Genomic DNA, 21,784 nt, shown 5'->3' with positions numbered 1-21,784 from the left:
GGCCTAGACACCCCTAACACAATAGGAATTGCTGCACCCTACAAGTAACAATTTTTTGCTTATTTACTTTTTTCTATTTGTTTCTTGATCTTGTATCATCTTATATCATCTTCTTTTTGTTTTTGGTAACGCACTTAATATTTTTCCTACTGTTTCAGCTTTATTCTTGGTATTTTGCAGCGGTTCTTCCTATATCCTGGATTATACTTTTTTCCTTTTATCCTCTTGTAGTGCTATTTTAGCTTCTATACACTTCCGGTCAGTATGGTCATTCTTTCTCCGTCATCATTTGTGGTTCCACCTCTACTCACTGAAACTTTCTCCCCATATCTATCTGTGCTCAGCCTTTGCTCAGTGGCAGTTTTTTCCTCTCTTCTCTTACAACAGTGGTCTGCCTCTGCTTTTTTTTTATTTTACTTAACAGCATGTGTGTTTTTACTGCATGTTGTTACAGAATGTTTTTGCATTCACTGCAAAAACAGAAGGAAGGATACAGAACAAAGTAAACTAATTCTATTAAAATCGTATTCTAAAACTGTTATGATTTGCTTCTTTCTTCCTTCTCAATCTGTAGTTGGTGTGAGTCAAGGTGGATAAACTTGAAACTAAATTACAATAAAGCACCAAACAAGTTTCATGATATCGTACTTAGATAATTATTTCCAATAAACCTTTTGTACTCATTTCTGGGCACAGGAATGTAAATGAAGGTAATAATGAGGAACAATTTACAGCTTTACTCTATGATCTTCCACTTTGTCATTTTGCTTTTATTTTGGCTGAAATAGATTGAAGCATAATGAATCTCCAGCAGAGATATTAGAAAAATTAGCAAAAAAAGAAACTTTATTGGAAAGAGATTAGTAGAATTAGGATATGATGACTTCAAATGGTAATGGAGGGCATGTGGGCCTCCTTTACTCAGGCACTTTAAATCTGACTCAGTCGAGCAGCTTAGACCAGCAAGAAACAAATGGGTGCAGTATAAAGATAGTGATGTTCCCAAAAGACCACACGAGTCTACATGAGCTAAAGATAATAGACATTCTGATGTTCTTAGACATCTACACTGGTTTGGACATGAAAGTATGTAGGATCTCTAAATGCAGAGAATGCGAAGCAGCACAGTAAGTTTTCAGCGTATTTGACCTAAAACTCCTTTCTTTTCAGTGCTCACACACTCATTTATCCAGAGCCTTGCAAGTGAGAGACATTACTTGACAGAAAAATTCTATTTCTGTCATTTTGACTGATAACCACCAAGTGATGAAGACTTCCAAGCTATTATTTTTCTTCAGTTCTTTAGAAAATAAAGGTTTCTGCTCTCTGAATGACTGAGGAGATTTTTAGGCAATCTACAATTCAAGTTATTTAACGGAAAAAAAGATGACAGACAAATGATACTATTAAATTTGCTCCAGACAGTTTGCTACTGCAAAATGAAAATAATTTCAAGCATATCTGGCAAGTGAAAATTTCCCTTGAATAGATAGGTTCTTAAGCACTATTTAATCAGAAACACTCCAAGCAAGAATAGAGATTTCCTGGGATGTGGTATGCGTACACGTGCAATCTGGCAATCTAGGACAAAAGAAATGATCCTTTGGAGTGATAGGTCTCCTGTGCACCAAACTGGAGGAAAGGACCGCATGCATAGGCACAGATGATGCAATTTGCCGAGTCCATCTTCTTGTTCATGTCAAACATTCAATTTAACGACAATAAAAAAGAAGGAAAATCAAATTACAAAGTTAAAAGCAGAACTTAACATTTCTAATTTTGTCATTAAGAAGAACTAAGTAAGGCATGTATGTGACAGTTGGACACAATCTATGGAAAGTCGCCCTTGCCACGAATACAACTTGTAATCAAAAGTATTATTTCTGTATTACCATAATGATATTATTGCTTGCCCTATATTTACTTGTTATTAAGATGTCCTGTCCTTTACCTTATGGAAACAAAAAATGCAAATTTTTCCAGAAAAAATAGTTTAAAAAACCATGACAAATCCTTTTCTTGCTCTTCAGCAAAATACCAATCCAATTCTAAAACTCTTTAATTTGTACCAGTTAAGAGTTTTATTTTTACCATTTCTACTGGGGACCCTTAAAATAGTCATACTGGTTTAGAAAGTGGCTGAGAACAGGTGGACTGAAATCAAAAGAAGAGGAACAGAGTAATACTTTAGTTGTAAAAGCCTCAGAGGCTACAAAGAAGCTGCAGAACTACAATAAAATTACAAAGGGAGTTTAAACCCACTCCTAGGCTGGGCTGGTGGCGAGAGTGATGTATCCTGCAGCCGGGACTAGTACTTCACAGATGTCTTCTGTTGGGCAATTCCAACAACCAACCTGACCTTTAGATTTCATCTGTAAACATTGAATTCATAAGGAAACACATACGGAAAATACATTTTTGCTCCTTCACTGGTACACACAAAGTTCTCACAAAGCACAGTGATTTTCCTTGGGGAAGAAAGATGTTAAAGCCTGCATAAATCCTAACTGAAGTCATTTTTATGCATATATAATATAAATGTAAGAGTATGTTATAGAAATAAAATTATATATGGATATGTTTGTGTATATATAACACACACACCACTCCCCCGGCATATAATTTTCAAACATTTATCCTCAAACCTTAAGTTTTGAGGAAAAAAAGCTAAGTTGAAAATAGGCTGTCTAGCAATAGGAGTTTTTGAAGTTCAGATGCTCTCAAACTCTTTAGATACACAGAGGAAAATGAAATGTGGAAGTCTTATCAGACTTCTCAAAGTCTGAATAAATATTAAGTTCCAAATTATTACTTCTTCTACCTAGCTGTTAATTTTTACCTGAAGTCAGACATTTTATATTTGCCTCCAAACACATTTTAACCAAGCAAACAAGCCATGTGAGAAATCAGGAACCTATCCTTTAAAAATGAACAACTAGAAAGCACATGCATACTAACACAATGTATAATCAACATGATGAATGGAAAAAGCAGCACATACAGCTTGATATAAAAGGTAGAAGCCATTGCATTTTTGCATACTCACTAGTTTTGCACTGACAAATGCGGCAACCATTTTGGTCCAGTTTGAAGCTATAGATACAGTCTTTTTCTGTCAAAGTACAGTTCACCAAAATCTCACAGGTGGGTGGACCTATTGTGATGTATGTTGGTTCTGAAGGTAAGAAAAAGAAAACAAATAATTATGAGATTAATTGAATACTTTAATCAAGTTCACAAAAAGCTGTATAGATTGCCAACAGTGAAGAGAATATTTTTTTAAATAATTTTTCTTATTATTAATGAATATTCTTGGTATTTCTGAAACCATTCAAGAAACAGACTTTGTTTTGAAGTGAGGTACACTCAACCAGTACAAAGCTGCATAAAATTTTTGAAATATTGAAACAGGAAAAAAATACTACATTTTTTTTTGTTCACTATGAAACCAGCTTTCCCGCATATGCAGTTTAAAACTGAGTGTAAAATACTTATTTTTCCCACTTTTCTCCACAAGTATTTCATCAAAACTTCATGCAGATTTTCTTACTTTAAAAACTGAACACAGTTTTCTCCAAAGCTCAGTTGATTGATACAACCCAAGCTGTAAATCAAAGCATGTGACTCAGTAGATCAAATCTTTCTCTGTGTAAATAAGACCACTTCTAATAAAATTTAAAGCAGAAGAGACTCTGAATACCAAAAAGGAAATATAAGATAGACTGCATGTGAAAGATATCTAGAAACTATTTAATGTGTCTATTCATCAAAAACATTACTTCTTACAGTATACTTTGCAGTACCAGTTTATGGTTTTTTGAAGTTGAGGGTATTATTACCAATTGTTAGGTATTTATGGACAATATAAGATTTACTTTTGGAAACCATTTAAATATGTTGAAGTATGAAATTTGTTTTAATGCACATGGTAGCCAGAAATATTAATGTGTTTTAGTATACAAAGTTGTCAGAATAAAATAATATCCAAAGACTTACGAAAATAACAAGGAACCTCAACACTACCATTACAAAACAGGATACAGAAGGAATGAAACACTTATCTTTTCCTGAATGATTTTTTGCTCTGTGAGACTAGCTTGGTCTATCTTGTGTTTTTCATAGAACCCAAGCACTTAAGAACCAACAAATTTATAATTATGAGCATTATTAACATTATACTACTCATTCAGGAAACACAAACTGCATGACTTTTAAAGAACTGTGATCCTTCTCTTCACTGTTTCAATGGTTTGAGTTTATCGTGTTCCTCCATCTCAAGAAATGAAGACATAAAGAAAATTACATTTTAAAAAATTTCAATATATGTATTGATAAATTGTGAAAATATGGCGAAACTGTATACTACCCATCTGGGCAATAAACCATAATATGTTTTATATAGTATGCACATTTTCAAGGACTGGAGGTGGCCACATCTTGGCATCTCTCATCCTCAAACCAAGACATTGAAAGGCAGATTTTGCCATCCTTATTAAAGGCAGCTAGTCCTTACTCACAGACTGAGGACAAAATACTACTCAACATTGATTAAGTTCTTAGAAGTATACACTGTTAACCAAAATACAAATTTTTGTGCTTATAGGCTCCATGTCCAGTGGGCAGCTTTGGCACCCATGCCTTCCAGTCGAGTGAAAATTATCCTATTACGAGAATGAGCTTTTGTGCTTTCATTGTCTTTCACAGTTTTCAGCCTTCATAACTTCTCTCCAGCCCTACTCTTCCCTTCACAACAGTTTACGCAGCAGATGAATGTTTTTAATCCTTTTTAAATTAGGTCAGCTAAGTACAGAGTTTGGAGGGGAAAACTGCATGAAAGGCACTACAATAAAGTTAGATGACTTCAAACTTAACTCAGAAGTCACGGTTCAGATTCCTCACTTTGCTGAAAGTTTCAAAGTAACATTCAAATTCTGTTGCTTGTGTAAGTTTTGTAGGAAAAGCAGCTATACGCTTGATACGTATATAAACCACCACCACCAGCTTTGTTCAAATACAAGCTGGAAATTTGTACAATGGCATCCAGGTTTCTGTAGACCACTCAAATCTCTTCTAAATTTAATTCAAACTTTTACAGATTTTTTTCCTAAGAGCTTAATATAGTTTACTAGCTTGAAGGTCAAATGAGAGATTTTATAATTTCTGTGAATTCTTCATTTCACAGTTCCAAGTTTGCACATGTAGCATGGACGAGTAATCATAATGAGCAATGTATTTTAGAATCCATGGATTCCCAAACTAGACTTCTTTTAATCTCAGTGAACTCTTCATATTTGTTTTCAAGTTCATTCAGTAAACTATCTGGCTAAATCATATTCATGTATAATATTTAACATTTGCAACTTCAAACAAACCATTAGTTTAGGAATCAAGAACATACTGATATATACCAATAATATGATAGATTCCAGAAACTCCATTAATTAATCCCGTCTGTTTAGGACATCTGGTGCCTATTCTGAAAACCTCCTTTCCTACCTCACCCCATTCTCTAACCAAAATACCCTTAACATTGACAATGCAAAAGACCAGAATACAAGAGTTATCCTGAAGCTATATTCAGGTTACTGGTCAGCCAGCCCAAGCCCTACACTTCCAATTACAAAAAAAACACAGTAATGCTTATACTCACTGGTAGTTAAAACCACTACAAATCATATGAATCATTAATGCTACACAGAACAAAGTTCACAGACAGTAACATGAGCTGGAGAACTGAAGAAGACTGTAGCTTTACCATCTGACTGCAGAACAGTTAGGTAAAATATTTGTTATGTACTTTTTGTGATGCCTTTTCAAACCTATACTTCTGTGTCTTGATGCTCCTGTGTCTTGGACACACCAACACAATGGTTTTTTGCCTCATTGATACATCCACTAGTGTGGAATTTCTTACAAGGGATAAAATTAAACTGTCATTATATTAATTTGAAAGAGGTTTGTTAGTCCTCTATTCGTTGTGTTTTATCATTCTGTTACCTCCTACTTTTGTGTCTGCTCTCAGCATCCTCAGTGTTTCCAGACAAGCTTACAAATCTGTTTTTTCTTCCTCCTGTCCCTAAAGGTAAGCCCTGAGATACAGTAATTTTATATGCATGCCTGCTTCTCAATGAGCTGCAAGTAGAGGACAAAAGACATAATTTCATTCCCTACCCCCACATGTGCAAAAATGCAGCCAGAAAAAAAAAAAAAAAAAAAAAAAATCAGCCCTTTTCACTTCGCTGGACAAGACTCAACAAATAAAGCCAGCTCTGCTCTGCCAGGCTTCTGACTATTTGAATAGGCAAGCGATAGCTAAGCTTGAAAAAGCATGTATCACCGCATGATGTTAGCTAGGCTTTCACTGCTGCTCTTGGTAGAAATGGCAGAAGAAAGATCCAATGCACAAACGCAGAGACAATGGGTGGGAAAAGTGGGTGCTGTTTCTGTCTGTGCTTTACCAACAATAAAACTATACCATAGAAAGAAAGAGAGAAGTAAAAAGACAAAAAAAAACCAAAAAAAACCCCGAACAAACAAAACAAGAAAAGGATTGAAGAGAGTCTGAATGAAAACAATGGATTTTTTAATACAGGACAGATTTTGCTGATGTCAAGTGCTTCTTTGTAAGGTTAAATGCCAGTTCCTATTAGAACATTTTGCTTCCCATATATTCTTCTCTGAGCCTGATATTTTCTATGTTGAATTTCAGTGCAGATGATTACTAATTTGCATGCTGTGAGACTGATAAAAATCTTTAAATTAAATTTCTTTACACAGCCATATACTTAAAAACAACTTCAAAAATTTTGAAGTATTTCAGCCACTGCCGTCAGTCTGACTGGTCCACTGAAAAATACTATGGTATGTGATCAAAACTCTGAATCTCATTCATTCCAGCTTGAAATCAAACTGTGCATTTATGGGGAAAGAAGGGAAGCTGGTGACATCCAAGCAATGCCTAGTGCTGGCTTTGTCCTTACAGAATCTACATTAGCAGTATCAACACAAAAACTGGATGTCACAAAAAAAAGAACTTGTCAAGGTGGAATAAGACGATATTTTCACTGGTATTTTTCTACCCAGGATACTTTTGTAATATGAACAAAACCAACCCTCAGGCCCCTCTTTTCTGTATTTCTTGATTTTTGAGACCTCCTACTTCTCCTATGAGTGACATGACAAAGCCTGTATTACAAAGAGCAGACATTTTCTTCTATTGAAAAAGTGAAATACTATATGTATATATATAAAAACACACACAAAAAAGAACAGAAGATGGTTGGTCTGGTCTGGTACTGTGCCTCATATACAGATCTTATTATACTCGGATGAGTATTGAGGTCTTAAGATAATGCTCAGCTGAAGTATTCAGAAATGAAGAGAAACTGATGCACTCAAGTTTCACTGAGACCAAGGGAAAAAGAATTTCTTAGGATTAGAATTTTATTATACACACGGTTTGATCAATTAAAGTTATCAAAATAAAAGAGAAAGAAAACTAAAATTCACCATTGATTGTTAAAGCCCTGGAAAACAAAACAAATCAAAACAAACAAAAAAATCTGAGTCAATTTATTGCAATCTTGTTGACTTCTACTGTTTATCTGAAAGTTCAAAATGAACCGTTCACTGAAGATTTCATTTTTCCTTCTAACTTTGGAGATTTCATTTACATAATTCTTTAGTTAATTTTAAAGAGAACTAAAAAAAAAAAAAAATCTTCCCTAAGGCTGGTACCAGAATGAAAAATTATACCCATCTTCCTGTCATACCCTTAGTTGTTCAAAATCTGAATTCTGGCCATAGTATTCCTACCAGAAAATGAAGAGGGATTCCATTTAACTGTACTACTGGAAAGCCACGTGTATTATGAGAGCACCAAGTGTTCACTTTTGGTCTGTATGAAGGATAAGACAAACTTTTATTAGCAGAAGCAGAGCCTGCAGGTGCAGGGAAGTGATACTTCTCCTATACTTAGCACTTGAGAGCCCACAGCTGAAGTAGTGTCCAGCTTTGTGGACGCTCTCAGCAGAAGAGAGACATGGGCCACCAAGAGAGACAGCACAGGCCACCAAGCTGGTCAGGGGCTGGAGCAGACGGCATATGAGGACAGGCTGAGAGACAAGGGCTTGGAGCTTGTTCAGCCTGGAGAAGGAAGGTGAGGGGAGCATCCTACTGCTGGCTACCACTACCTAAAGGAAGGGTAAAAAGGCTACAAGGCCTGGCTCATTCTGGAGATGCTCCAGGCTAGGATTAGAGGCAACAAACATGAGACAACATGGGAAATTACAACTTGATAAAAGTTGCTTTGTTCTTCCTTTTAAACAGGTGGTAAAACTACAACAGAGTCCTAGAGAGGTTGTGGGATCTCCATCCTTCAAAACACGCAAAACTTAATTGGGACAAGGCCCTGAGATCCTGCTGTCACTGGACCTGCTTTGAGCAGGAGGCAGGACTAGAAAATCTCTGTCGTCCTTTCTAACATGCATGACTCCATGAATTTCACCTTCACGCAAAGTCAGGACATTTCCAGTGAAAGCAGCAATATCCTTGATGGATTCTAATCAGGGAACTGAAATCCAAAGACAAACATTTCAGTTTCTGAATTGTACAGATTTCTGTATGCTTTTGCCAAGTACTGATTACCTTCCTTCTGCAATAAAAGTACATGTTTTCCTAATGCCATCTCTCTGAAATCTACTTAACGACTTAAAGACTAGCTTTTTATTCAAGAAGCAAAATTTCTTCCAGCCTGTTATAACAGTAATTCTCTCTGAAGTGCTATTCAGTGACAGCCACAACCACTTTTAATCAGTTTCAATTTTTGCCCTCCTTTAAGTTAATACATTACCCGTTCTTCACTTCTTGGCAAACTATATTTATTATTATTATGTGGAAAACACTTAAAACAAGCTCTTTACTTTGTTTCATTTGGAATGCAATATTTTCACTCAAAACAGGTTTTGCTTCACACTTTCAGTAATATTTTGTGAGGGAAATACCTACTCCAGGCTTTTACAAAATTGTTTTTAAGTAGGGAAGTAACTATTGCGTTCTAAGTTTTTTCTTCCACACATTGTTAAATATAACATTGTTAAACACAAACGAATTTAAAAGCAAATAGGCAACTTCTATCACTGCTTCTAATTGACTGTTAGAAATCTAGACCATCGTGTATCTTAACCCGAAAGTACTAGAAATGTAAGGGGACAGGTATTTCACACTACTCAATCATTCCAGTTTTTAATTCGATTCATAAATGTATCCCTGTTGATACAGAAGGGAAAAAAAGCTATCCCTATTATAATAAAATTACTGTATTTTTCCTTGCCATAGAAGTATGACAAAAGTATGCACCAAACACCTGGGTTCAGTTACTTTGATTTACTCACAATGGTTACTCCAGCTAAGCAGACACCGGAGGTCTGACTTCTCCTCTTCACCATCTTCATTGGTGCTCCCAGTGCAGCTCTACTCAGTATTACTCTACGCGCATATGCTTGAAAGCCAGAAAGTCCTACCAATGTTTGGTGTAAAGTGACCCAAAGATATCACATTATTTGCAAATGCCATAATAATAAACTACAACAAAGTGTGTGTTGACAGCAGTCAACAAAATCAGGCAAACAGAGGATATTTTGGACCTCAGAGCTACAAGCCTTTTATGTAAGTATGTAAGATTTTCTTGCCTGGTTGGATTTTTATATATAAATTTATCTGTATTCATATAAAAACAGCATTTCCAGACAACTTCACACTAACAAAGAGGTTTCAATCTGTATCATGGAAACACATTTCTTCAAAGCTATAGAACTGTAAGCTCTACAAATATATCTCAATACAGAGTTTGAAAATTATCTTTTGAGATTCTTCTTTGAATATCCGAATCACCATGGATTTCACCAATTCCATTGTGACTGCAAACTACTGCACCAGTATCTATCTTTTACACGGAATCTAGGAACACAGGCCTTAAAAATTCATTGCAAAGCAAACAATTTTTACATTAGCAGACACTGAAATAATATATCCCCAGCACCCACCAAAATATTATTTTGTATTTTATTTGTATTTATTCAGTATTTGTATACTGACTATTACTGGCTTGCTTAAAAACAATTTTAGATGTTTGTTTTAATAGTTACTATATAACACAAATACAGTATATTCTAATGAAGATATTTTGAGGAATTATTTGGAAAATATTGCTCATGCAACTGGAAGATAAATTTGCCAGTGATTTCTTCCCATATATAAGAAAAACATTGGGGAAAAAAAAAGCATTGGAAGAAAAAATTAGCAAAAAAGCATTTGTACTTTTGAAAGGCTAAATTGCAATCAAGATAATTTCAACATACAAGTTCATACCAACAGTAACATGTGGACTTTTCAAACACACCAAACTAACTGTTACGTAGCACGATGAAGCCACCAACCCTAAAAATAATCCTAAACTTAAATGTGAAGACTATGTTTTCATAACTGTAGAACAAGAAGTGCTTCACCGCTCAGTGCTACAACTCCCTAATCTCCTTTTTCATATTCCCATCTTGTTAATGTGAACGAGTCTATAGTTTAACTAAAGACAGTCAGATAAAATAGATTAATTCCTTGTGCATATTATTAAAAAGGCTGGAACACAGAAACACATTTTCAGTGTACAGCACATGGAAGCTTTATGTTGACCTGTGAGCACCACCATGTATGTTCTTCCTTCTTTTAGACCAACAGTATTGATCACAAAACCCCTGCTTTTCCACATAAATGGGAAAACAAATAAAATAATTCCAAATTCTGCCCATTGATATTTCCAATATTTTTAACAGTAATTAAATATGGGGGTTTTTTTAGGAGGCACAATAATAAGAAACTTTGTATAAATGTCTTATGGTGCTCAGCCACAAATCCAAAATATAACTCTCTGAAGTTTAAACATTTAATTTACAATGTTTTTTAATCCCAGAGAGAACAACTCATATAAAATATTAGTGCGTTTAGATTCTGCAGTGATTGGTCTTGGGGTATTTGGAGAAAGTGTTAGCCATGCGCAAAGAATAAGCTCAATAGAAAAGGATTCTAGAAAGCACATCTCATTGGGAGCAGGAAATGAAAACCTCTTCTGGGAGAGAAAGGAAAAAAGAGTCAACACCATGTTCTGCATATGGAGAAAGACCTCTAACATCAATAATAAAGAACATGCCTGAGTTTGGGGAAAATGAAATAGCTCCCTCTTCTGTAGTTTTTTATAACTACCTCTAAAAGGATCAAGATGTTCTGATCCAATGAAACCAACACAAACTGACTTAAAGAAATATAGCATCAGTGCATTCAAGCATTTACAATAAAAATTAAGAATAAAAAAAGTGAACAGTAGTCTAACTTTTTACCTAAGTCTTTACATGATAATAGGGTAAAAATTGGTCCTGAAGGGTGTGCTGCTCAACAGCCTTTCATTCGAGTCTGCATACTTGTTTGCATTTTGTCTGCTGTCCAAAAAAGTTAACTGCAGCCTACTAAGCAGCAGCATGTGTGTTTACTTAAGCTTCCTGTAAAAACATTCATATCATTCCAAGAGTGACTAAATGTTTTCCATCCTCATAGTTTGCATTCCAGCCTTCCCCGCCCCTCCAGTTCATTACATGAAAAATATCAGTCCCAAGTCCTGGTTAAGAGAATTTCCTTCCTGAGTTTGAAATACCTAATGCCTTGCAGGATTTTTTTTCCCCAGTGTTTAGCTATCTGCTAGCTATCAGTGTCTAATAATTCAGCATCACATAACTTTTTATAATATGTATGCAAGGACTTAAGATGTGATAATTTTCTAATGTCACAAATAACTCTGAAAATATATCCACTAGTACTTCCAAACGCATAACTCAGTTTGGCAGGCTTTTGTTTCAAATTTTATTCATGCTGTAAACCTGAAACTCCTTAAATATGCATTTTTCCTTGAAAGTAACTATTATAATCCAATACAATCTATTTGTATTGTTGCAAACTGAAGATGTCTCCTATGAACCAAAGCTGCATGGGGAGTTTTCTTTTTTGCACTGACGCTATCAAAATTCTCACAAGCTTTCCACTCCTAAGATGTAAAGTTAAAAACTTTTGTCTGTCATAAACAATACTTCCAGTTTTCTGTTTAACAGGCATGTATACCCTTTAAATATATTTTAATGCTGATGAGACTTTTTTGCCAATTTTAGGTGGAGTGACACTATGAAATAATCACCTTTATTAAAAGCAGAATCAATTAAGTCTGCCTATCAAGAAATGTCCAAACAGGTAAGAAGGCCATTCAGTTATCGTTACTAGGTGAAGATACAGCAATCACACTAAATTAGTGTGCATGTGTGGCAAATCTATGAATGCTGTAGGGACTGAAAAGAATTAATTAGAGGATCCATGAGGTTCTTTATAAGTGAGATATCCTTAGCTGCATTGATATATATTCATTAGGATGCTTTGGTTATTTATCCTTTCAGTAGTTTTTCCACTGAACTTAACTATCAATAATTGAAAATTAGAAAAAGGTAATTTTATACTAGTATAGTCTTCCTCACTTTCTTAAACTCAGAGAGACTTTCATTGGCAGTAGGTTTCATTATACCCTGGGATTGTGTGGTTCAACAGCCTCAGCTGCCTTGTCTAAAACTGCTATACTAAATCATGATCTGGCAAACGTAAGCCCAATTCTCTACAGCATGGCGTTTGCATCCCTTAATTGACTTTGATGAAAAGGCTGGTTGAGAACTGCAGCGTTGCTGCCGAACAATAACTTATACTTCACGCTCTAAGGAGAACTCTAGGCCCAAACCCTGTGCCGGTAAAACAGTGCTCACTACCACTGACTTCATCCTGAATGAATCAAACTTCTTTTCACTGGACTCTGACGCCTGTTTTTACTTAATGAAGTGCTGGACATGCTAAAGGAACTGAACTGAATTACATCTCAGCTAGAGTTTGGAGCCCTTTATTGATGAAAATGTTAATTTCTTTTTGTGAAGATAAAGTGTCAGCCATAATGACAGCAAAGTAATGCGGGCCTTATTCATGAAAATCCTCCGAGGGGATTTTGTTTAACACTTAATTTCTCATTCACAGCTTATGCTGGCACCCTGCCACCTGTACCTGAGGGCTCTCCTGCAGAAGGACGTACTGCGAGACAACCAATTACTGTGTATTAGCAGACTGGGTTGCAGCTTTCCCTGTGAACAGCCTGAGCCTCTGGGAGATGCAAGGGAACAGAAGCAACAACAGATCTTCCTAAGGGACATTTTTGGCCTCACTGCCGGCACTGAGCAGTTACGTTTATTATCTTCTTTAAAAAAATTAAAAATAATCAGGTGTTTTCATACAATCCTACCCAATATTTACTTGCTGTGAACACAACTATTATTCCAATTTGCAGATGGCTGTCCACACATGCAGATGGCCTGAGGGGAAACATGGTTATTTCTATCACTGTAGCTTGCTTGGTGTTATTGATATGCTATTATATATTCATACTAAATAGTTATTTTAAGCTACAGTATCCACATTTTTTCGGGTGTAAAAGTCATTAAAAATGGAATTGCTACTTTAACCACACCCATTTTATTTATAAAATAAACAATTATTAGCCCAACAGTGATGCAAGCAGCTCTGTAAGCAGCAGTACTAACAGCAGCCCGACTGCCAATGGATCTGGTTACCTCCAGTGGGACAGGTACACAGACCAGCTCCCAGGAAGAACCTCTGAGCTTAAAGAAATGTGAGTGCATACCAAAATTTTGCAGCCCTTATGGCACTTGAAAATCGCTTTCTCCCCTCCACCTATCTGCCTGTTTTCATTAAATCTACAGACACGGGTTCTCTTTGAGACTTTCTCATGCTGAAAGAAGCCATTGGCTCTAAAGCTGTGGGGAAAGCGGAGAGGGCCAGTGTGATTACCTAAGCCTCGGCTCTTAACGAAGACAGTCTAGAAAACAAAGAAAGAAAAAACAGACTAAATATATAATAGACTAAACAAACAAAGGCAAATCCCAAACGACCAATATCATTACAGCAGCTATAAAAGCTATATAGAAGCATCCATCAGAAGCTTAAAACTAATTCTTTGTGCATCCACAGAATGCAATGGGCCTGCTTTTCCCAGCTCTCCCCAGTGAAAGGAGGTGCCTGCCTTGAAAAGCTGAAGACTAAAGAGCTTGAGTTTGGGAGTAGGCTGATGAAGGAACGTCTTCCCCTCCACACTCTCAATGTTCCTCTGTGTCTTGCCTCATGCCTCATTGGTGGCCCTTGCCTTCTGCCTCTCTCCCAACTCAGACTCTCACCTCAAATTAGCCAGCTCTCTGCTCACACCTTGGGCTATACACTCCTTGCACCAGCACAACCCAGTGCCATTACTGTGTCAGAAAACTGGCAAGAAGTGTCAGGGGTGGACATACTGTAACAAAAGGTGTTGCCAAAGGCTTTGATCACTTTGATGTTTACTAAAAAGTCCCAGCAGCTATATATTGGTAAATCACAGCCAGCACTTGCATAAACACTGAAAGCTACACATGCAGTACTACTACTTTCAGTTATGTATGCAATTTCCTGAGTGAATCTCCTTTTGCTGATACTGAAAATACAAACTGCAATGCCCTGAATGCATCAAAAAGCCAATCTTGGTCACGACATGCCACAGGAGGAATTTTGTTTTCCTCAACCATTTTCTGCTTTCCTCTAAAGCACATCTTTCCTCTTGCAATTCAATTTTATTCTCTCTTGTCCTATCTTTTTCTTTGCAACAACCTTTTAGGCACCTGAAGACTGATATCTTCTTATTCCAGCTTCAGAATTTTCTCTTTAAGCTAAATCAACCCTATTTATTCAGTCTCTCTTCCTAGGACACGTTTTGCAAATTTTGGACTGTGCTCATAGCTCTCCTTCTGACTCTTTTGAACTTGCCTCCATGTTTTTCAAGTAACAATGTTCAGAAAAGGACCAAGGGCCTACTATGTTACCCACCCATAAGAGAGAGAGCAAACAGGGTTACCTCAGGTCTTGCAAACTGTACTCTTGATCGTAATTTCAGTATGGTGTCCGCCTTCTTGAAGCTCTGTTAATCCACATTCAACTCTTTCTTTCCCCTTAATCAGCAGACTTGTCCCAGAGAACAGCTATTTAACAATTACTCTGGTTCAGGACTCATGAAGAATCTCCTCTAAGCACAGTGCACTCTATTCTCCCTTGTTGAATTTTCTCAACATTTTTCTGCAAGCACTCTGCTTTAAAACAAATATATGAATTCATATTCTGTTCTCCAAGATACTGGCTGCCCTTTTCAGCTTTGTTTTCTGTAGATAAAAGAAATTCAGCTTTGGTCTGAGCTACTGAAAACATCAGACCTAGACTCAATACAGATACTAGTGAATACCAACTAGAATGCAACTCAAGAAAGGTGGCCCACGGATTTGAAGACTAGATCCATATACAAACCCATCATATTGGAGCGCTACACCCATACATACCCTTGCCCTCCACACATGTAACCCAGGTTCCTGTCCCTTCCTCCCCACCAATCTCCCCCCGGAGCTCCAGTGTAAAGCATCTTGAGCACCTCACTCGCCCTCCCCCTTTGACCAGCAGCATCAGTAGATGCAAGTATGAAAGAGGTGACAGGAGCTGAATAGTTACAGTCTTCTCCAAGTCCAGCAAACCCCAGACAAGCATTCAGAAAATTATATATTTCAAACCAATTTGGCTGTCCAACCAACACTGGAACATGTATCCTGTGGGCTACATGCACACATAAAGGATATATGCTATCGATATGTATCCATATCCATATACAAATATACAAAGCATGTGAACATTTAAGCTTCCGTTCAGTCAACACTTCTGCTCATATGCTAAACTGCAAAATTAAGGTTAAACTACAGATATGCAGATTTAAAGAGACAGTATGCAGAAAAGCATCATATAGCTGACATTGAAGGTTTTAAATTCCTCTTAGGAAAAACTGTGGCTGGAATGTATTTTATTGCTTTTAGATCTTCACTAAACGTATCACACATCTTTTTCATTAGTAACATGAAAATCAAGGGATTGATTTGTCAGCCACTTCCCAGCCAGGACTTGCTTCTGCCCTGAACCCACCAATCCCTGCAGGTCACTAATGACACAGTGAATATCAGGAGCAGAATGTCATCAACAGAAATGACCCTTGGGGAAAATGAGTGAGAAGCTGATTAAAAAGGAGAAGGAGCACTGACCCATGCAGCCTACCTGGTTAAGAGAACAGAGATGCCAGCTGGCTGGATGATGACAGAAACAAAACAGCATTTCAGATAGGATCATGTTATCATTGAAACTATAAAACCAAACTCAAGATAGTAAGATTTGCAAAGAGAGCAATGTTTTTAAGGCCTGTCTTCCCCCGGCATACTTACTTCCTCGGTTCAGTCCTACCACAAGAAGACAACCAGAGAACAGAGATCTAAGTAGCCCCTTGCCTAGTGGGCTAGCAAGCAATAGCTGTACTGCAAAGAAAACACACAGTACCTTCATTACCCATGCATCAAACTCCAACTAGAAACACTATTAATCTCAGATTTAAGTCTCAAGACACATGATGCTATCTGAGCTCATTGCTGACTTTTAACAGTCCAGATTTTTGATCCTTGAAATATTCCCAAATCTAAATTCCTGAAATTTACTTGGCATTATGGAGTATAATCATCTGTTTTGTTTGCTGTGGAGGAGGGAAGGGAAGAAAGAAGAGAGAATTCAAATGCGTTTTCAGGTATCCTCTGACCGCTGGTACCTGAGTGTGTTCAAATGCCCTCCTAGCATGAACTAAAACTACTTCCAGTAATTGTTGGCTCCATCATTCATGTAATTTCATTACCACTTGATTGTTTACCTGGCTGTATGTACTATCAAAGAAACACCAAGTCAAACGTAATTCTTTTAAGCCTAAAATTTAGTAAGTCATTCAAAATACAATTTAGTCTACATCATACAACAGCTGAGAAAATAACTAAGATGACACAAGAATCTCATTTAAATATTGATTCCATGGTGTTATTATGTCAGTCTTGTTCTGTTTGACATAATTTGTATCCTAAGTATAATTTAACCCACTTCCATTCCCCCCAATAAGAAAAACAACTTTTATGGACTTAAACAGTTACTAGCTACCTCTTCTTCAAAGAGTATAAACATGTTATAGCACAGAATTACCTAACCTAGTCCAGATGAGCTAACTTGTGTCCTGAAAGCACTGTAGAGGCATTAGTGTGGTACATTAATGAAGGTCTAGCTTAGCCATGTTGCGACCTTTAGTAATGAATAATGGAAGCCTATGCTCTACCCTGTGTTTTCTTCCCATGGTTCATCATAATTATCTCAGTCTGATATAGATAAGCATTTAATCCCATTATCTCTCATCAATTTTCTCCAACCTGGAACAGGAAAACATAGACATTTGTCAATCTTTCTCTCTTTAGAGGAAAAAAAACCCTCAACATACTGAAAATACTTCCATCAACTCCTCTCTCCCTGTACTACCTTCCCAAGCTTGCTCACATACAAACTAAATAATGAGGGGTGTCAGCACAGCCTCCACAATATCTATCACGAGGGGATCACTGGGGTTTAAAAGCAGTTAACTTGCTTCCTCATTGTAAAATTAATCCAGTGCAAGCGGCAACTCTCTACAATTCACTGGCAGCTTTTATACATTACTAGACACCTTCTTCATACCTTGTGATGTGAATTTTGGAATGAAAGAGCACCTGTATATCTCTATGCTCCTCAGAGCATAAACAGCATACTTGGTTTTTTCATCCTAAAGCATCCCAGTGAACTTGAATGGATACTGCAACCCAAGAAGGACCCCGAGACACGTGCACTTACACAAAATTCATTTCATTCTATCAGAGATGGAACAGAAAATACGTAAGTGGTAGCTCGCTGAGCACCCACAAGTGTTTGCACACTGTGAAGATAGCTCTGAAGACAGGTCTAGAGTTACCATTTCTAAACTTAGCAATCTGGTATTTTTCATGATGAACAGCTACTCCATAAAAAGCAACTCTAAAGATACATACATATTATATATATTATTTTTTTTTTAAAGTGTATCAGTTTTCAAGCCTGCAGATTTCCATTAACAGGCTGGACTAGCATTTACCATATAGTTAAGTTAAAATCTCAGTCAGTTATACAAGAAATATGTATTTACACAAAGTAATGAAAAATGCATTTTAAACTCTAAAAATTAATCTCTCCCCTGATATCATCATCCTTTGTAAGTTTCACTGAAACAATGTTTTATTCATACTACAATTATGTCCAATGTCAAACTATATTGCACAAAGAGTTTTAGTTGCAACTAAATGAAACTGATGAATAAGAAACTAGGAATAATCCAATTATCAGTAATACCAGCAAATGAACAACTTGATCTTCTAAATTCTTCTATGCTTATTAATAAACTTTAAGCATAACTAGAAGTAAAATTAGTTAACAATGCTGATCTTAAATGATCTCTTTTGGGCAAAAGGAGTATTGGGAATTGCCACATACAGGTGTGGCTAAACAATGCTTCTCCCCACCCCCAACTAGTTTATTCTAGTTTATTCGCTGCCATCCAGCGAGACCTGGACAGGCTGGAGAGCTGGGCAAGGAAGAACCTCATGAGGTTCAACAGGGAAAAGTGTAAGGTGCTACACCTGGGCAAGAAGAATGTTAGGCACCAATACAGGTTAGGTGTGGACCTGCTGGAGTCAAGTTCTGAAGAGAAAGATCTGGGGGTCCTGGTAGACAGAAAAATGACAATGAGCAAGCAGTGTGCTCTTGTGGCCAGGAAGGCCAACGGAATCCTGGGCTGCATAGGGAAGAGTGTGGCTAGTAGGTCGAGGGAAGTCATTCTCCCCCTCTGCTCTGCACTGGTGAGGCCACAACTGGAATACTGCATCCAGTTCTGGGCTCCCCAATTCAAGAGGGATAGGGAACTACTGGAAAGAGTCCAGCGAAGGGCAACGAGGATGATTCAAGGATTGGAGCATCTCCCTTATGAAGAAAGGCTGAGAGAGCTGGGACTCTTTAGTCTGGAGAAGAGAAGGCTGAGGGGAGACATTATCAATGCTTATAAGTATCTAAAGGGTGGGTTGAAGGAGGAGGGAGCCAGACTCTTTTCAGTGGTTGCCAGTGAGAGGACGAGGGGCAACAGGCACAAGCTGGAACATAGGAGGTTCCACTCAAATATGAGAAAAAACTTCTTCACAGTGAGGGTGACAGAGCACTGGAACAGGCTGCCCAGGGAGGTTGTGGAGTCCCCTTCTTTGGAGATTTTCAAGACCCACCTGGATGCAGTCCTAAGTAACATGCTCTAACATGCTCTAGGCAATCCTGCTTCAGCAGGGGAGTTGGACTAGATGATCTTTATGGTCCCTTCCAACTCTAAAAATCCAGTGAAATTCAGTCACAGCCAACGCTGTACCAGCTACTTCACTCCTCCAAAATTTTCAAGTAAACCAGGAATCACCAAGTAAGAATCACAGAATGGTTTGGGTTGGAAGGGACCGTAAAGACCATCTAGTTCCAGCCCCCCTGCCATGGGCAGGGACACCTCCACTAGACCAGGTTGCTCAAAGTCCCATCCAACCTGGCCTTGAACGCTGCCAGGGATGGGGCATCCACAGTTTCTCTGGGCAACCTGTTCCAGTGCCTCACCATCCTCACAGTAAAGAATTTCTTCCTAGTATCTGATCTAAATCTACCCTCTTTCAGTTAAAAACCATTACCCCTTGTCCTGTCACTACACGCGCTGATAGAGTCCCTCCCCATCTCTCCTGTAGGCCCCTTTAGGCACTGGAAGGCTGCTATAAGGTCTCCCTGGAGCCTTCCCTTCTCCAGGCTGAACAACCCCAACTCTCTCAGTCTGTCCTCATAGCAGAGGTGCTCCAGCCCTCTGATCATCTTCATGGCCTTCCTCTGGACCGGTTCCAACAGGTCCATGTCCTTCTTGTGCTGAGGACTCCAAAGAACCAGCCATGACAGACCGAAGGACAATATAAGACACAGAGAGCTTACCTTCACACACCGGGCAGCACTCCCCAGGGACTTTAACAGGATTCAGACAGCTCTGCCCGCAGGCCGTTGCAACGCAGTGCGGATCTCCATTGATGCACTGGCAGAAAGTACAGTCGTCCTCTCGCCAGCGGTCTCCATGGGCTTGGATCTGACCATTGGCATAGCAGCCAGCAGGGTTATTTACTGGATAAACTGGGTCTGAAATGAGAGGAATTGCAAGCAAACAAGAAGTTTTATCTTCCCATTTATGCCTAAACTTTATATATGAATAAAACCGCAATACAATATTTTATTACCTCAAAAGGGTTAAGTGCAGCCACTACGGAATATTAAAAGAACTACACTGTGGTATACAGTGAGAAAATAAGATAGGTAACAACTTAGATATTTCAATATTGAAATTTACTGTTGAAAAAGTTAAGTCAACTTATACTGAACATTCATAAATTCAGATAATTTTACCTTTTTCAAGTCAACTTTTGTAAACAACAAGCACATCTAGAATGGAAAATATATCTACAAATGGCTGGATTACGTTTTTTAAGAGGCTTAATTTTTGAATTTTCTGATTTTGTTCTTCAAAACAAAATGGTTCTTAGATCTATTGATTCATTTTTTGTACCAGCTTAACAAATTCTGAAGGGGACTGAAAACACCTCCATGAACTGCTGGAATGACTCCTGTCAGCATCGCACCACTATTTTATAGATGCGACCTCTGGCATATTTCCTGCTGGAATAATGAGCCTGCCTTAAGCTACGTCACAACTCAGTTTTGGAGATATACTAGTTTTCCTCGGCAGATTATCTGGCTGCGTTTTCAACTTCATTTTAGTTGGAGCTTTTTACCCTTAAAAGCTACAAGGCCCATTTACCTGCTAGCAACCAAATTAAGACTCAGGTATTTAAGTAACAGAATTTTGGGGGATGTACTTTATATAAGATTTCTCCTTAGCTTTATTGCAAATAAATAATGTGACTCTATAAATGATAATTTATGACTTGGAAAAAAAGCAGCTTTTATGATTCAAAGAGCATGTTTTACTCTTAAGAAATGGGATAAGCAACACTGATATTTATAGTAAAAATATATGCATTACATGAATAACTGCAACTTATCCTGGTGGCTAATAAAAAAATAACTGTTAGACTCAAAAATTAAATATCTGAGAATGTACAGTAATCACATCAAGTTTTCAAAGCAAGCAATAACACAAGTTACATATTAAAGCAAATTCAATATATTAAAAACATTAAATACAACTGAAAGCAGTGTTTTTAGCATGCATCAGATAGCAGACATCATAAGCACAAGTCATTTACCCATGAGTCAATTTTCAGGAAGTGCTAGTTTGAAGGATTGGGGATAAAAAAGATGTCCTCTCTTATGGAAAAAAAAAGAAGAAAAAGACAAAAAAAAGGCTCAATGAAACTTTGAGAATATTTCTCTCAAGTTTCATCAACCCCCTTTGGAATGAAGGCAATCAATGTTAAGTGTCGGTGAAGCCAGTAGCAGTGCCAATAGCTGTTGTCTTATTATAAGCCACTGCATCACTTTATGACAGCATCAAACTCCGAACACTTGGAGTGAAACTGCACACAACTTCTACCTGGCATTCACTCCCGTCCTGAATTTTAGTGATAGTCCCAATTTTAGCAAAATGGGTTAAGCCGACATAAAAAACAGGTGTTTGGGAAAAAACGACAGTTAAAAATTA

General features: G+C 37.4%; 1 protein-coding gene across 1 annotated transcript in view; it reads right to left on the bottom strand.

Moving 5' to 3' along the window:
- CRIM1 (cysteine rich transmembrane BMP regulator 1) overlaps nt 1–21,784 on the bottom strand; it is a 189,355-nt gene that overhangs the window by 40,529 nt on the left and 127,042 nt on the right. Inside the window, exons 7-8 of the mRNA XM_074168866.1 lie at nt 20,068–20,265; nt 3,047–3,175 (exon numbers count right to left, since the gene is read on the bottom strand). Of these exons, the coding sequence (XP_074024967.1) occupies nt 3,047–3,175; nt 20,068–20,265 (327 nt within the window). The remainder of the gene's footprint in view (nt 1–3,046; nt 3,176–20,067; nt 20,266–21,784) is intronic.

The sequence above is a fragment of the Numenius arquata genome, chromosome 2 (assembly GCF_964106895.1).
Source record: "Numenius arquata chromosome 2, bNumArq3.hap1.1, whole genome shotgun sequence".
Taxonomy (NCBI): domain Eukaryota; kingdom Metazoa; phylum Chordata; class Aves; order Charadriiformes; family Scolopacidae; genus Numenius; species Numenius arquata.
Note: the sequence above shows the minus strand (reverse complement) of the source record. Positions and strands in the feature narration are given on the sequence as shown.